General features: G+C 42.8%; 1 protein-coding gene across 4 annotated transcripts in view; it reads left to right on the top strand.

Annotated features, from left to right (window-relative positions):
- The first annotated feature begins 439 nt into the window (after positions 1 to 439).
- Positions 440 to 16651, top strand: part of GLRB (glycine receptor beta) — a 28132-nt gene continuing 11920 nt past the window's right edge. For 3 of the 4 annotated variants that reach the window (XR_014171840.1, XR_014171841.1, XR_014171842.1), the window contains exons 1-6: positions 440 to 715; positions 3487 to 3642; positions 13175 to 13281; positions 14376 to 14443; positions 14611 to 14840; positions 15615 to 15697. Coding sequence is in view for 1 of the 4 variants with exons in the window: in XM_081926108.1 (XP_081782234.1) it covers positions 3521 to 3642; positions 13175 to 13281; positions 14376 to 14443; positions 14611 to 14840; positions 15615 to 15697 (610 nt within the window). In the remaining 3 variants the exon portion in view is untranslated. The remainder of the gene's footprint in view (positions 716 to 3486; positions 3643 to 13174; positions 13282 to 14375; positions 14444 to 14610; positions 14841 to 15614; positions 15698 to 16651) is intronic. The other variant, XM_081926108.1, reaches the window with a different exon arrangement.

A 16651-nucleotide genomic window follows, 5' to 3' on the forward strand; every position in this document is an offset into this window, starting at 1 on the left:
ATTTTGTCCCCACGTGTTGCTACAGTAAAAAACAAAAAAGCAGCCTTGTCAATTAAAAGAAGAGCGCCATTCCAAGGGACAAGCAGGTCGGGCTCTGCTTGCTTTTGGAACATGCCCTCTGCCAGACTGCCACCTTCCTGTTGGTCAGCAAAGGGTGCCTGTGCTCCAACGCCAGATGACTACGATTAGATTGAGATTAAATTCTCCCTATCGAACCCTTCTGTTACTATTATTCCAACACCTTAGCCCCGATGCTCCAGGAGAAAGGGGGCGAGAAGGCTGGGCGAACGCGCGCTTGCAGAGCCCTTTCCCGTTGCCACAATCCTCGCATTCCCGCGCACTGCAAGCCGACGAGGCGGTGACTGAGATTGAGGGCAGAGCCGAGCAAGGGCAGCAGCTTCTCCGAGGCTTCACGTCCCCACTGCCCATGTGCAAAGGGGCCGCACATGCTCCCTGGCCGCCTCTCCTCGGGCAGTGTGCACATGCTCAGTAGCAAGATGGACGCTTTTCTGATGCAGGGTTCATTTTGGTAGCGCCGCGGCGGCCGCCAAGCAATCTCTTCCCCCTCGAGCCGGCTGCAGGACCTCGGCTGGGCGATGGCGCGCTGCAGGCTGCTCAGCCATCTCCGGCTGTAATCCAGCGGGTGGACGGGGCGCCGGTGGCATCCCGGCCGTCTCTCTCTCTTTCTCTTTCTCTCTCTCTTCCCTGGCTTGTGGTAAGTCCTGGACGTTGGGGGAAAGGGCCGCGTCGCTGGGCTTCGGAGGGGTTTCTCCATCAGCGACCAATTGGAGGAATGTCAAGGCTTCGGGTGACCGCGGGAAGAGGCCGGGCGATTGGCCGTGCCAAGGCAACGGGCGCTCTGTGCGCTCCGTGCGCGTCGAGCCCTGCCTGGCTGCGTCCCCCTGCAGAGGTGGCCATCTCCAAGCCACTCTCTTCCTCTGCAGCAGCTCCTGCCTTGCTTCCTTCTTTCAGTACCTCGGCCAGCACCTTTGCAGCTCCTGGCGGGGTGTTGCTGTTGCGCTTAGTGGCTCATTCTGCATGGCCGGCCCTTCCCGAGGTTGGGGAGGTATCTGGGGGCCTCCTTGGCGCTGTGCTGATTGAGAAAGGAGCCAGCCAGGGAGTCTGCCCTCGACTGTAGAGGCGGGAAACTCCAGTTGGTCCAAGAGGGAATATTTTGCTTTTGCCTGGAAATTGGAGGGAGGTCTCCAGGCACCGCTATCTTGATTTGTGTGTGAAGCAAGCAAGAAAGTGGCTTTGGGTTTGGCCAGAGATCCATGGTGCACAGAGGCCTTGTCGCTCAAATGTGGGAGTGGGGAGGGCAAGCAAGGTCCTGCAAGGCTGGAGGTTTGTGTGAACACCTGTTGCCAAGGTTGCATAGGCAACTGTTAGAAGACGACAAAGAAAAACACCGGCTGGTTTCAAATTGGCTTTCAAGACTCATCTTCTGGTGAAAAATGTGCTGTGTGCCTTTTCCCTCTTCATTGGACTTTGGCCGCTTGCAATTCTTAGTGCTGCAGTGCTTTCTGCTGACCTTTAGAATACAGTGGGGAAAGAGGTCACAAAAGTCCCTTAGTAGGGAGCGTGGGGAAGGGTTGCTGGAAGACCTGGTACTGTGGTACTGGAGGGACAGAGGAAGCATCACCACCACCACCGCTTCCCCCAGTGCTGCGGCAGGGAAGAACCGCCATTGTGATCATAGCTTGGCTGTGGGAATGGAAAGTCCCATGTCTTACAATTTGGCTGGGAGCCCCGGCTGCTGTTGCTCTGGGCATAAGGAGATGCTTCTTCTGTTGCTCTTGGAAGGAAGACAAGAATGTCTTCTGTTGCTGTGACTGAAGGGATATAAATATCTTTCTGCTTTTAAGGGGGGGAAATGTGGCTGCATCTAGAAAATGATGAATGGAGATGTAGAAAAATTCAGCCACCGTTATAAGATTCAGGCACTTGCTCTAGAGAGTGAAGCCCGGACAATTCCCCCCCCCCCCCGCCATATAGTGCGGAGATCATAAAATGCAGAGATTTCCCCCCTCCTTCAGTCAGTGCAGCTAGGAGCAGGCAAGCAGTATTTGGTACTGAACATGAACACTTAGCCCTCTTGGAAATGTGTTTGTTATTCTTTATGCCAATATGAAATATTCAGTAAGAAAGGTGCTGTGCAAATATAGTGTGATAGTAAATGTTCTCTGTGGTGCAAGCAGCACATGCAATTTGTTTCACTTTGTGAATGGGGCAGTAAATGCAAGACTAATGACAAGAGAGGTGATTCATTGTTAGCAAAGACACATGGTTCAGTGGGATGTTTTAATTAGCACTCATTACTAAAACTTCCCACTGATATTAATGGAACTGGTAGTGAAAATAAGGGTTGGATGGACAAGGCCTGGGTCTGTATGTCTTGTCTTTGCTCAATAATTGCAAGTATTTTTTGTTGAAATGTTATAAACCTGTGTATGCCAGGATACATATTGTAAGTTTTAGTTTTTGGGAAGCTCATCTAGGTGGATTTCCATTTAGGTAGCTTCCTCTGGAAGATGTAAGTTTGTTCTGCAAACATATCAACACAAGGTCTGTAGTTATAAATTACCAACTATTAGGCAGCTGCTCATTTAGGAACCTAAGAATAATCTTGCTCAGTCAGGCCAAAGGCCTATCTAGTTCAGCATTTTGTTCACATAGAGGCCAGCGATATCTCTATGGGCCCCCAGAAGTAGGACATGAGTGAAATAGCACTCTGCCCATCAAGATCCCCAGCTACTGCCTGTGATGCTGTAGGTAGTAGCCATCATTAGTAGCCTTATTGACACTGACAGCTTTATCCTCCATGAATTTGTCTGAATCAAAGTTGACTGTCATCACTACATGTTATGGCAACAAATTCCATAGTATAAATAGACATGCTGTGAAGAAGTACTGTACATCCTTTTGTCTTTTCCTGGATCTTTCAACATTCAGCTTCATTTGATGACTTCTGGTTCTAGTAATATACAAGAGGGAGAAAAAGATATCCCTACCTAGTTTCTCCAAACTATGCAGAATTCACATAGCTTTGTCATTTCTCCTTACTCTTACTTGCCTTTCCCCCTCAAATAATTTTCATAATGAATGCATGTTCTATTAGAACACAAAGGTCATGATCCAAGACAGAGTGAGTTTACTGGGTTTAAGCATGCCCAACACTATTCTAGATTGCAGCCAGTAAATCTATCTAAATTATTCATACAAGCATTTCTAATTAATAAGAAATCCACATAAATTATCAGTGCAATCCTATACTTAGGTATTCAGAAACAAAACCCCTGAGTTCAATGGAACTTACTCCAAGGTAAGCAGTAATAGCATTGCAGCCTTTATACAGTAGCTTGTCATTGGAATGATTATTGTTTACAATGATTATTAGCTGTTTACTTCCTTGGTAGGAAGTTTTTCCCCTATTTTTCACATTCAACTTCATTAATATATGACTTTTTCCCCTCTTGTTTATCACAGGTCAACTTTTGTTCTGGACTTAAAAGTCCCCACAATGAAGTTTTCCCTGGCGATTCTTGGGTTTGTTTTCTTCTTCTTATGCATTGAAGAAGTCTACTCCAAAGAGAAATCTTCAAAGAAAGGAAAAGGGAAAAAGAAGCAGTACCTCTGCCCTTCGTATGTCCCTTACATATATTTTTTAAATTGTGTATAATGAAAGTGCGATAAAGTGCACGTTTATAGTTTTCTTGTGAAATGATAGAGTTCAAATAAACAATATTAATGCACTATGGGTGACATCCAGTGATGTCCACCCACTTGTGCAAAGGAAATCCACTTGTGCCACAGGACCTCTAGTTTTTCTCCTTCCCCAAATCCATCTCCCTGTGCATCCCCACAATCTGTGGTCCCTTAATCCTCCATAGCAGCTTTTGAAAGTGTGTGTGGAAGGGGAATGCAGGTGGAGGAGAGAATGAAGAAGCCCTGTTCAGTGGATGCCCACTCACACTATAATGAACAATAATGTATTCATTTTATTTATTTATTATCAGATTATTGGAAGTGTGGGAGCTATGTTTATTCGTGACCAATTGTAGCCAGTCAGGTGTTTTGTTAGTTGAAACTGCCAGCAGCTTCTCAACAAGGTTTAACCATCAATCATGTATGTATATAGATATGTTACGTGCTCAGTGTAAAGGGATGTCAGTAATAGAAAACTGATGAATGGTTCAACATTTTTGAGAGAAGCAAAGGGTCAGGTTGCATGGAAGAAACTTCAGCACATGACCTGTGGATAAAGAAGCTATAAAAAGTTGGCAAGAAGGAGTGACAAGGAAGTGGGGGCTTGGAAAGTGGGAAAGGGATCAGTACAGCTGAGATTACAGGGCTAGTGGCCCAAAGGAAAGATCGTTGAAGGCAATGGGCTGAGAGGCTGGGATTTGAATGCTTGAAGATGGGACAAATAGAAAAATGTGGAGGAAAAGAAGGTTAAAGGACTAAACAGAACTAGGGAAAACCTCATGGATAGGTAAATGGGTTTTCGGAAACAGGTGCTCCAAAGACCAAGGATGATGTGAGATCCAAAGAGGGGGTGGAACATCAGCAATGCCCTTGTTGATTTGAATTGATCAATTAAATCTTTGATAATGAGTGCCTGGTTTCCAGTTAATTTACATGCTGGATATTTTCACAGGCAATTCTAAACCAAAAACCCTTGATATTCCCAGACCTCCTTTTCAGATGCTTTCCTCTGCCCATTGTGTGAGCAGTTGAACAAGCTTGTCCCCAAACTTCAAAACTATGGTTAGTGACTTCAAAGCAAGACAATATATGGCTCAGTATCCTGGGTTGTTTTGAAGCCATTTAACTATTGCTTCTGGGTTCACACGTAACAGGAAACAATGGTTAGGTACTGAATCTTGGCTTGTTCTGTTGTTAGCACGAAGGGAGGAGGCAACTGTTTATTAAGTGGCTGTCTACTATAAAGTCTATATAATAATTTGGTAAGCCACTGGTATGCAACAGAGATGGGGAAGTGAGCAAGAACTTTATCTGACCTATAGTTCAAAGAGCTTGTTAGCCCGTGTGCTCCCCAAATGCCTGGCAACCTGATTATCAGGCTTTTGGGAAGTGTTGTGCAAAGTGCTTAGCCCAGTGTCCACAAAACCCATTTTTATTGACCATACCCTTACCTGGGCAGATGGGTATGGCTTGCAAAAAATGACCTCCTGGGTCCAATAGGGTGGCCTGGTCCACAGCCTGCCATTTCCTAATCCCTGAACTATAATGCAGATTCTACATGGTCTAACCAAGAAGTGAGAAGTAATTAAAATGTGAGGCAGCAGGACAGCAGTAAGATTCTCCTCACTATTTGAATATAGACAACTTGCTTAAGAAATGCACACTTTGGTAAATTATCACTTGGTAAATGTTTCTCTCTATCAACCATGGCTTAATAGAAAGTGCACTAAGTATGACCACCTCTATCTTTGCCTATATTTTGTCATGAACACATAGGCTTGAAGAAACATTCTGCATAACTTATTTTTTTTAATGTTATGTTTATGTTCCACCTTTCTTTCAAGTAGCTTGACAGTTTCCCCCACACTTAAAATAGTAGCTTGTCTAATAAAAATAAAACAACACTCAATTGCTCAATGATCTGAAGATGAATTATAAGGAGGATGCTGGTGTTTTCTATTTCTGGAAAGTACTGTGCAGAGAACATTTTCATGACACAAACATTTTATAGGTAGCTACAATAATTTAGCTAGTGTACTGCAAGAGATTTATGTACAATCCAGGTTTATAATGTGTCTGCTTAAGGACAGAGTGTTACAGTGGGCAATTTGGCAATGCAATACATCTCTGGGCAAGTGTTCTTGGGCTGGTAGGGTTCTGGGTGCTGTGTAGGTAAAATTCAGTATTTTACAAAATGTATCAATGCTGTTCCCTCAGGGCAGGCTGTTAGCCAGGTGCCATATTCTAGTGTTAAGTTGGCTAGTAGCAATATGAAGTCAACAGATGGGACTGCAGGGATGAGAATCTGCATGGGAAAATTATTATATTGCAGGCAAATATTTACTAGAAATGCTCTTCCATTTTCCAAATAGGAGAATTCTTGCCATGATTACTCATGCTTCTGTTTAGCTCTAGTTATGTAATTATTGACTGGTTTGAGAGGCTTGTCTTCTGTCTGTTTAGATCTCAGCCAGCTTGTTTCAACAGTTGCACTTTATATAGCATAACCATAAAGGAGTCCTCAAATTGATATTGATTAGTTCATCTTTTTGTGGGGTTCTGCCTTTTAAGGAATGTCTTTCATGTATTATCTGCTTAAGTATAAGCTTGCTTAACCACTCCTTGTCTAAGATAGGTTGATGCAAAATTCACTTTTGGTATATGTTGCTTTTGTTTAATAGAAGGATTAGAGTGGGTCCCATTGACTTAGGTTGAACCACAATGGATCCAAAACTTTCATCAGTGCTCTGTGCCTGCCATTATTTCTATGTCCACTGCTGGAAGACAGCATAAATTATAACATAGCGTTGGTTCAGTAATTGGGGAATCCCATTGTAAGTATTTATTTGCCAGCACCACAACTCTTAGGATACTGTTTACATAATGTAATGCAAAGTTCTCATGTACAAGGACTTAAGTGAGTACCATGGTTCCTATTGCTTATTACAAGAAAGTGGGTGTATATTTCTGGTATGTGCAGTTAATACAAGTTTGGGGTGAAATCTGGCATGACATGCTTCAGGTTAGGCCCAGTGTCTGATAATTTAAGACAGGGATGGGCAACCTCCTGTCCATGAAGCAGATTCACCCCAGAACTGTGTTTCATTCTAGCCCTTTGATCCTCCACCTCACGTATCAGCTGTTCAGCGGGCAGGGGCTAAGACTGAAAAGGACTTTCATGTTGATGATGCAAGTGTAGCTACTTCTACAAGGAATATCTTTTGCAAGAAGATCAAAGCAGAGGAGAAAGTATCCTAGCAAATAGGTAGGCTCTTTGTAGTGCTGGGATAGCTCAGTTAGTAGAGCTTGAGGCTCTTAATCTCAGGGTCATAGGTTTGAGCCCCATGTCGAGCAAAAGATTCCTGCATTGATGAGGTTGGACTAGATGAGCCTCATGGTCCCTTCCAACTTTACAATTCTATGATTCCTATTCCTTGCAAACATGCAGAGCATCCCTGCAATCTTCAGGATGCTGTTTTGAAGTTTGTGGACTTGAATAGCTGTAAGGCAGGTATTGCATTGTGAATTGATATTATTTCCATCCTTGTGCTGGAAGTACTGAGTTCTTTTTGCCTTTTGAACATTCAGGACAGATAAAGGGTGTTGGGAAAATGGAAGGTGACACTCGACTGGAGTTACTAAGAATAATAACTATGACTCTGCTTCCATGGGAAATAGCCTTGTGTTTGTGCATGCAGCTGTGTGCATTCTGTGCGAATGTGTTAAGGTGAGCGATTGTATGTATTGATTTGCTCCCACCCACTTTGCTGTCTGGCCTTGCCCTGTACCCCTCGATGGGTTAAGATTCAGTGCCTTAATACTCAATGTGTTGTCCAGAATAGGAAGTGTGAGAGGCTGCAGTGTTTCAGTAATGGATGCAAGCATTCTGTTTTGAAATTTTCCTTGACTGTAGTTTAACCTTCAACCCTGTGAAACAGGGTAGCTTGGCAAGAGAGCTTCTGTATGTTCCGAACAACCACAGAAACAGGAAACATGAATGGACCACATTTCCTGTTTTCATGTTTCTTCTGATACATTTGGAAAAAGAGGCTGGTGTATCTATTCTATAGTATGGAGAGATGCTTGTCTTTTTGTTGTGGGATGAACAAACCAGAAATATGTGCATTATCATATAATATACAACAGTCCATAAAAGTAAAATCCCAGTTTGTAACTGATTTTTGTTGTCATAGTCCAACATGTTAACCACTACAGCAAAATACCTCTGTACACACTTGACTTACTGTATGCAGAACAGCAATTTAGGCTCATGACCTCATGCATTCAAATCTAGACTGAGAGGGGAGAAGGGGAAGCCTGTACGCATTGCAAAGGAAGTAGTAGTCATTTTAATAATCTATAGGAGCTTAAAAAAATAATGTAAATATTAGAGAGTCATTTTATTTTAAATTCCAGGATATGTTGCCGAAGACAAACCCTCTTTACTGAACCTGAAGGTATTACTGAATTAATCAGGATGTTTAGTTGATTAATGGTTTGGTAACAGATTAAAAGCATGAGCTCATTAATCAGAAATGCTGATCCAGCGTCTTTCACTACAGTGACTGGAACACAAACTTCTGCTACTTGTAGGCTCTTTCATGCCTCCTGTTAGAATCTGGAAGTATAGCCCAGCTGGGTTTGCACTAAACAGAACAGATAGATAGGCCAGGAGAAGAACGAGAAAGATGGGGAGAATAATTTTCCTCCCTTCCTGCAGGTGTTGTCCTGTGCTGTGTCTCTGGCTATCAGTGGAATTTGAATTGAAGTATAGGGCAAAATGTGTTATCCTAGTGTCAAGCTTAATCTTCCTTTGTTCATGGTCTTTGTACATGTGGGCTGGCGGGAAGCGGCGCTTAGCCTACCCTAATAAAATTTCACTTTTTGAACAGAAACAAGTGATTCCATTGGATGTAGACAGAGACATGCTAACACTGGTAGTAAGGGCTCTTAATCTGCAGTAGCAGCTTCCCTAAGAGTATGAGTAGTTTCCTGCACTGGAGAAGCATAGGGGGGGGATCCCCATGGTAGCATAAGCCATAGAAAGTACCACAGGGGTAATACTACAGATCACAAACAAGGGAACAGATTTCTCCTGGCATGTATATTATATAATTAAATAGATTTATGATTGCACAGGTGTGTTTCATCAGTGTTACATAGCAGCATGGGATTTGTAGTGCTTAAAACTCTGAATTGTTGTTGCTCATATCTAGCTTGCAAAACTAGCGAGCTATAGAATTCATAGATTGGCTCTGCTGGAGCAGGCTTTTCTACAAGAATCCAATCTACCATGAAAGTATTTGTTTGAATTCATGTGGCTGCTATTAGGCAGCACTGCATCAAGGAGTGCTGTGATCCTGCTTCTCAGGAGAAAAGTGAAAGGCAGAAAATATATTTGTTGCTTTGTTTACCTGTATTCAGCAATGACTTGCTGCCTAATCACTGCCAGACATTATCCTGTTCTGTGAATATGTTCGCTACCATGTGATTTCCTTTCTGCTAGCCTTGTGTCATCAGTAGCTTCTTGCTTGAATCTGCCTGAATGAATGGGGAGGGAACAGAGTCACTGCCACAGGCAATCCATAGCAGTTCTTCTGCTGGTGATGGACAAGCACCTTATCTGTCAGTCAGGGCTTTGGACCTTATGGGAATTAAAACCTCTACATGGATGGATGCTATGTGCCATGCATTTTTCAAATAGCTATGCAAAGTTTCATTTCTGTACTGGTTTTAAAACAATGTACACCAATCTGAACTACCAGGAAGCAGGAAAAGGTGTTTTGCCGGAGGCCATACAAGATTAAAATTCAAGGGAGAAAAGACCACTCCCACCCCATAACCACCACTCCTACCTGTCCCCATTCCCACAGCCCCCTCCCCATTCTCTTTCAGCACAACTTCGTTACCCAGGGCAGCCTTTGTTATTCTTATACCACGTGTGAAATGCCATTGCCTCCAATAGGTAATTTGTGCTGGAAGAGAAGGAAGAGGATTGTAAGGGTCAGGGTGAATGGGTGGCATCTAGGGAAGTTGGGTGAGTGGATGAGTAACTTACAAACCTTGGATTAGGTGAGAAAATGAATCATTTTGGGGAAAATCATTAATCGTAGCAAGTGGGAGCAAGCTTACCCATCTCTATTTTCTAATGGTCCTTGTGTCTTTAGACTTTATGATCATACCTGCAGCCCTTATGAGGCATTCTGGTTAGTTTTTAAGTGAATGTGTGAAAAGTGTCCTAGAGAGACAAGTTGTCACAGGAACATGCCGATCAGTAATCACACAGTTCAACGTTGGAGGTAACTCTTTATTAGCAAAACTACAATCTTTACAGATTTGGTTGAGTGCCTGGCCTAATGAGCAGAGTAGCTCATTCCCAGTGGTCTTACTCCATAAAAATCCATTGCCAAGACACAAATTCCCCATCTCCTTCTTTCCAAGCTTTTTCTAAGCAATCAGAGACTGTGGCTTTGTGCAGCCAACATCTCTGCTCTTTTCATGCCTCTTCTGGTTCTGGGAGAATGGGGGAAGGGGAGCTTGTTGCAGCAGGAGGGGGAGAGACTCACGACTCTTCACTAGCCTGACTCATCTCTACATTTTGGCCTCCCTCCCCCCACTCTCCTGCTTCAGCTTCTACCTCTGATTCTGGACTTCTCTCTGCCCCACACTCTCCCAGCTCACTAGGCCCTGTGACCTCTTCAGCTTTCAACACCTCCTCTTCCCAGACTTCTCCCTGTTGTCCTTCAGACCACTCACTGTTGTCCCACCACTCCTCAGGCTCTGAGTCTCTGGTGGTTCCCAGCTGGTTCCTCCCACCATTCCTCTTTGTCCAACCAGTCCATGACGCAAGTGCACTAGCTCATGTCCCCTCCTCTCTATTACATTTCCCATCATTTCCCATACTTGGGATGGCAGTTGGATGGCAGATGTGAAAAGAAGTGGCCTTCCTGTACTCATGGAGGCTCCCTATGGTTTTTGGAACCCTAATTTTCTAGGGCTTCTAGAACCCTGATTTTTCCAGGGTTCCAAAATGTGTTGAGAACCCAGCACAAATACAGAAGGTTCCCCATTGCAAACAAGTGCCCTTTGCAAGTTGAAGGGAAACTGGAACAGTGATGTGGAATGGAGAAAAGGTAGTGCATTTATTCCCACAGCTCTCCTTCACATGTTTAATGCCTAAAGGTGGCATATGTCATTTTATGAGATGCACTAAGGTTAGAGATGCTCTGTTGATATATCTGTAATGTTTTTGGTTCTCACGAGGCAGGCTAGGAGTTTCCAATACAGTATTGTTTATGTGTAGGAGGCTCTAATTGTGGGCATCAGCTTTCTCTGTGGGCTCAGCCACACTGATAGCTGTTCCTGCCACTTCTGGTTTTCTTAGCTTTTTCTTCTTGCCATCTGAGCTGACAGCAGATGCTTCATCATGGCAGTCGTTGAGTAAGCCTGGCATAAGCAGAGAGGCCCAAGCAAAGAGAGCTTCCACTCCAGAGCTGCAGTGTTAAGGCCTTCTGGCCACATGGCAGCATTCCAACCTCACAGTTTACTATTATGTAGAAGGTTATGGTTATTTAAGCCTTGCCATAAAACCCCTATTAGAACATCTACTGTATGCCATTTCAGTTATAATTTGGTCAACTTATAAAAGATCTCCAAGCCAAAGTCCGTCTCCCCCCCCCATCAGTATGTATTGAACGTAAGGCTTCTTCACAATATTGGGAATGTCTGCCATTTTCATTTGAGGGCATTTGACTGGCATTTGGGGTGCCTTCAAAGTGCTCATGCTGCTGCTTCAACAATGGTTGCACAGGTGCTAGCTTGCTGGTTGGATGAGCACCCTACGTCACCAGCATCCTACGATGTCTAACTTCCTGGCAATTTATGAACGAACTCTTTAACTGATTATGAGCACAAAACATGACTCAGTTACTGAGGCACATTATTTAAGCGTGCATTTCATATTGGAGTTTTTGCTGGACTTTGCCATTGTGAAAGGATGAGATCTTAAGATCACCATGACCTAAAGACATCTTAGGAATTGTAACTAGGTTACTAGGAAAACAGCAATGCCGACATATTAATAGCAAGAGCTCTCCAGACACTCAGACCCTGCATTCCATTTGTTGTCCTGCATTCAATGCACTTCCATAAATGGGTCAAGCAGGTATACATTGTTCAGAGGGCCAGTGTGTGTTGATGAACCCAACCCCATTCCCAGAGTTATCCAAAGCCACCACAATTTGGTTTGGAGATCTACCACCTCCAATAGGATGTGTAACTCCTTACATCTCAACCACACACTATGTGATGCCCTGCGCTCACGATGGCGATGCTCCTTATCTCATAGGGCATGTCCTGACCAATATGCATAATGGATAAGTAAGAGCTCTCCCAATATTTTGGGGTCATGGGGCACATTTGAAAACCTCAAAAATTGGCAATGTTCAGAATGTCCCCCCTAACGCAACAGCCCTCCTCCTAAAAGCTGAGTTTGTTTGCTTTTTAAAAATAAAAAACCTAGGAGGGGCAGGGACCCTTGGTGGACACCAAGCGGATGTCTGAGAATGCCAGGGACACCATGGGTGCCACATTGGGGACCCCAGGGCGAGATCATGCACCATGTTGTTACAGCTTTTCCAGGGGGTTGCCAACTTTTTCTGGATAATGAAGACAGATGACATTTTGCTCACAGTGACATATGCGCTTGACATTCACAGAGACATTCACATCTACTTTTGTTTCTAATCACTTTGATTTTGAAGACAGAAATGAAAGAAGACAGATACCATTTTAAAATGCCTGTTATGAATGCAGAGAATCACGGCAACTCTGTATAGTATGGTTGAGCCTGATTCAAAACCAAAGGAAAGGAAGACTGGTTTGTGTGAACTTTGTATCGACACAGCACCTGCTTTTCTGTTAACGGGGTGGGGGTGGCTTTTATTATTTATTTATTTTTACATTTTTAGCTTTCAATATGCATACAGTGGTACCTTGGGTTACGGACGCTTTAGGTTACAAACTCCACTAACCCAGAAATAGTACCTCAGGTTAAGAACTTTGCTTCAGGATGAGAACAAAAATCAGGCGGCGATGCAGCAGTAGCAGGAAGCCCCATTAGCTAAAGTGGTACCTCAGGTTAAGAACAGACCTCCAGAACGAATTAAGCTCTTAACCCGGAGTACCACTGTATTAGACAAACACCGTCTCCCTCGGCCTGAAAGCGAGATGAGCGCTGCAACTCCATAGTCACCTTTGACTGGACTTAACTGTCCAGGGGTCCAAAACAAAACAAAAAACAAACAAAAAATAGATCCAGGTTTTTCAGAAAAAGTGTGGCTCTTTTGTTCAAATACGTTACAAATTTATTTTCACTGTTTTAGTTTAATTTTTTGGAGCTTGAATCAAATATACTAAGATCAACGGTCCAATTCTAACACAAATAAACAGTGTACATTATTTTTAACAGACAGCAGTCAGCTGAAGATCTTGCAAGGGTGCCTGCAAATTCTACCAGCAACATATTGAATAGACTTCTGGTTACTTACGATCCCAGGATAAGACCAAATTTCAAAGGTTGGTTAATGTACAATAACTTCAGTTTAGCTGTTGAAGCTACTTAAAAATTGTGTTTGTGTGCCAACAACCAATTACATTTTATTCCCTTAATTCTATGGAATGGACTGATGAGATTCCAGTCCACAGTAAACAGAGAGGTAGCTGAGCCCTTTAATCTTAGCCTGGCTTGTGAAGTTAAAAGAGAAAATCAATTAATCACTTAGGCTACAATCCTATGCATGCTTACTGAGAATACTTCTGAGTAGAAGTTGTGGCAATGGCCAGGAAGTGTCAGGTAAAGTGATGTGCAAAATGGAACCAGAATAGAGACTCAAAACCAAATTAATTCCATCATTAAAAACTCCTGTGGGGTTTGTGCCTTATTCATCTCACCTGCCTCGGAAGGCTGCCCTTCTGTCCTTGATTTGGAAGGAGGCCAGGCCCAGGGATGTGACTCAGGCAGAGAGGCAACAGGCAACCTTCTCCTTGGAAGGTGGTTCATTTCTGTCCATCTGCATCAGGGGGATTGTAGAGCAGATGTAGACCTAGTGAACCAGATCCTTATTTCTCCTCTTACTGAGCCGCATTATGACATGTGGGTGGGGATACTCACCTGTCAATCACATGATGTCCCAGTGACATCAGGTGACTCAATTTTTTTTGGCTTCACTATTTGAAAAATGTTCTTATTTCCCTAATGCTGTTGTGAAATTTGAAATGTGCTACTTTACCAGGGATCATTGCCCTTGCTGTTACATGTACATCTGGGGTTGTAGCCAACTAAGTTATATTCAAGTTGGCCAATTCAAATTTATAGGCCTAAGTTAGTGATATCCATTAATTTCAGTGGGTCTGTTCTGAGTAGCACTACATTGCTCAACAACTTTGGCAGCCCTATTAATATATCTCTATCTTTTTCTCTCTCCCAGTTCTTCAGCCTCCCTATCCATTGCATGACTCTTGAAACAGAATTATCCCAATTCTTTTTGTTATAAAGGTTTTTTAAATGTGGGAAAGAGAGTGTTTATTTTTATTTTTGAAAACTGTAAGACTTATTCTCTTTCTCTCTCTCTCTCTCTCTCTCTCTCTCTCTCTCTCTCTCTCTCTCTTAGGAATTCCAGTTGATGTAGCAGTCAACATTTTCATTAACAGTTTTGGATCAATACAAGAGACAACTATGGTAAGGCTGCTGTTTCTTGGATATCTGCTTGTGGGTTTATTAACATAATTTATAGCCTGCTTTCCATGAAACCAAAATAGAGCTGTGTAAACATGCTTCTTGATTTAGGCTTCGTATGTTGCCATTTTCTTGCCCGTCTGATGCATTCTATAATATGTTTCCAACAGGATTACAGAGTGAATATCTTCCTAAGACAAAAATGGAATGATCCTCGACTTAAACTGCCCACTGACTGGAAGGGGTCTGACTCTTTAACTGTAGATCCCACCATGTTTAAATGTCTGTGGAAGCCAGATCTGTTCTTTGCAAATGAAAAAAATGCCAACTTCCATGACGTCACACAAGAAAACATTCTTCTCTTTATATTCCGTAATGGAGACGTACTGGTCAGCATGAGGTACTTTCTTTTTTCAACGGCAACATTTTATTATAGACTTTGAACAAATGAAAGGCACTGCTTGATTAACTGAGGCACTGATTTGGGATTTTTTTAAAAAAATAAATTAAGTACACGATACTTTTGAGAAATAAAGTGGAGCCACTATATGGTCAGTGAGCCTGAATGCTTGCTTGAAAATTGTGAGTTAGAATGGCTGTTGATCTGAAATGGTATGGCTATCTGCAATCGTTCTGAGGACATGAACTACTGGATTTGGGAAGTTAGAAGGGTATTCACATGTGACATTCAACAACTGTACAATGAGTACCTGTATGTGCAAATAATTGAGCTGTTTTATAACGTTGAATGTGTGTAGTCTGTATACTTGCATACACAATAGCTGAACTGTAGGAAACATCAAATCCTTCATACAATGTAGAGACAGCTTATACCTGTATTCAGTGTAACATAAGAATAAGACAAGTACAGGGACCATTCTCTTCCACTGACAATTTCTCCCATTCACAACTCCACATGGATACTATACAGATAAATCCACGAACCTAATCATGTCTCTGTGCTATATGTTGTAATGAAGCATGCGTTTTCTACGTGCTGAAAATGTTGCAATGAAACTCCCCTAGAGTAGAAAAATAAGTGCATCTTTATATGAATACATTGCATACTGATCTGCTACATTTGTGAACATGAAAGCAAACAACAGCCACCACCTCCCCTTTTAACTTGAAGATTGCTTTGAATTGCTCACAAGCTTTCGGTTTATATTTCCAGATTATCCGTTACGCTTTCCTGCCCGTTGGACTTGGCCTTGTTTCCTATGGATACGCAGCGTTGCAAGATGCAGTTGGAGAGCTGTATGTAAATCAGATTGTGCATAAAAATAGCTACCGCTTCCTGTTGTGCCTATATAAACTGAAGAAAGGATACACAGTGCACAAGGCTGTTGAATGTGGACTTGTACAATGGTTTAAAAAAACCATGTTCATTGGTCTCTGTCTTTTATAATTCAACCCCTAGCTGTGGTACTTTGATCCTATGCATCAAAGTACCTGGGAGTAAGTCCCACTGAACTCAGTGGGAGTTATGTCTGAGTTAAAGTACATATAATTGTACTCCATAGGCCTGATCTGGAAGCTCAACTGGTTTTCACTGAAATTTGTATCTGTCAAAGGCTGTTAGGATTATGGCGTAGTTTTAGCAGGGATGCTTATCAACTTCAGGGATTCTGTATCACAAGAGACTGCAGAGGGTGGGTGGAACCATGCCAAAGTAATGTATGTGATAGGGAGGAAAGACCTGTGGACCTACCTCCCTGCTCCTTGCCTGGATTGGGGTGGGCTGGGTAGCAATGGGGTTGGAGCCATGCGGTTGCATAGGGAAAAGATTCACAGGTGGGATATCAAAAGGGAGAAAGCCCAATCCTCAGTAGAGACATAACTCAACTTTGAAGGAGGCACCTGCAGCATAGTGTCAGAGGACAGTCTTAACCAAATGAAAGATTCTTCAAAGAAAAGGTGATCCTTCAGATGGCCTGAGACCAGATGCATATAGGGCTTCTTGAGTCAAATAATGGCATGCTGAATTGTGTCTGAAATCAGGGAAGATGTTTCAGCAGCAGTGAGATATGACCAGCATAAAGAATACCCATAAAGTAATGATGCTGCCATGTTTCGAGTCAAATAATCTAGGGGACAGTATGATTGAGAATTGTAGAGTTGGAAGGGACCACAAGGGACATCTAGTCCAACCCCCTGCTATGAAGGAATATATTTTGGCTATTGCATTTGTTATTTTCATCTCTTAATCCT

Source organism: Podarcis melisellensis (genome assembly GCF_964234715.1).
Source record: "Podarcis melisellensis genome assembly, chromosome: 9".
Classification (NCBI taxonomy): domain Eukaryota; kingdom Metazoa; phylum Chordata; class Lepidosauria; order Squamata; family Lacertidae; genus Podarcis; species Podarcis melisellensis.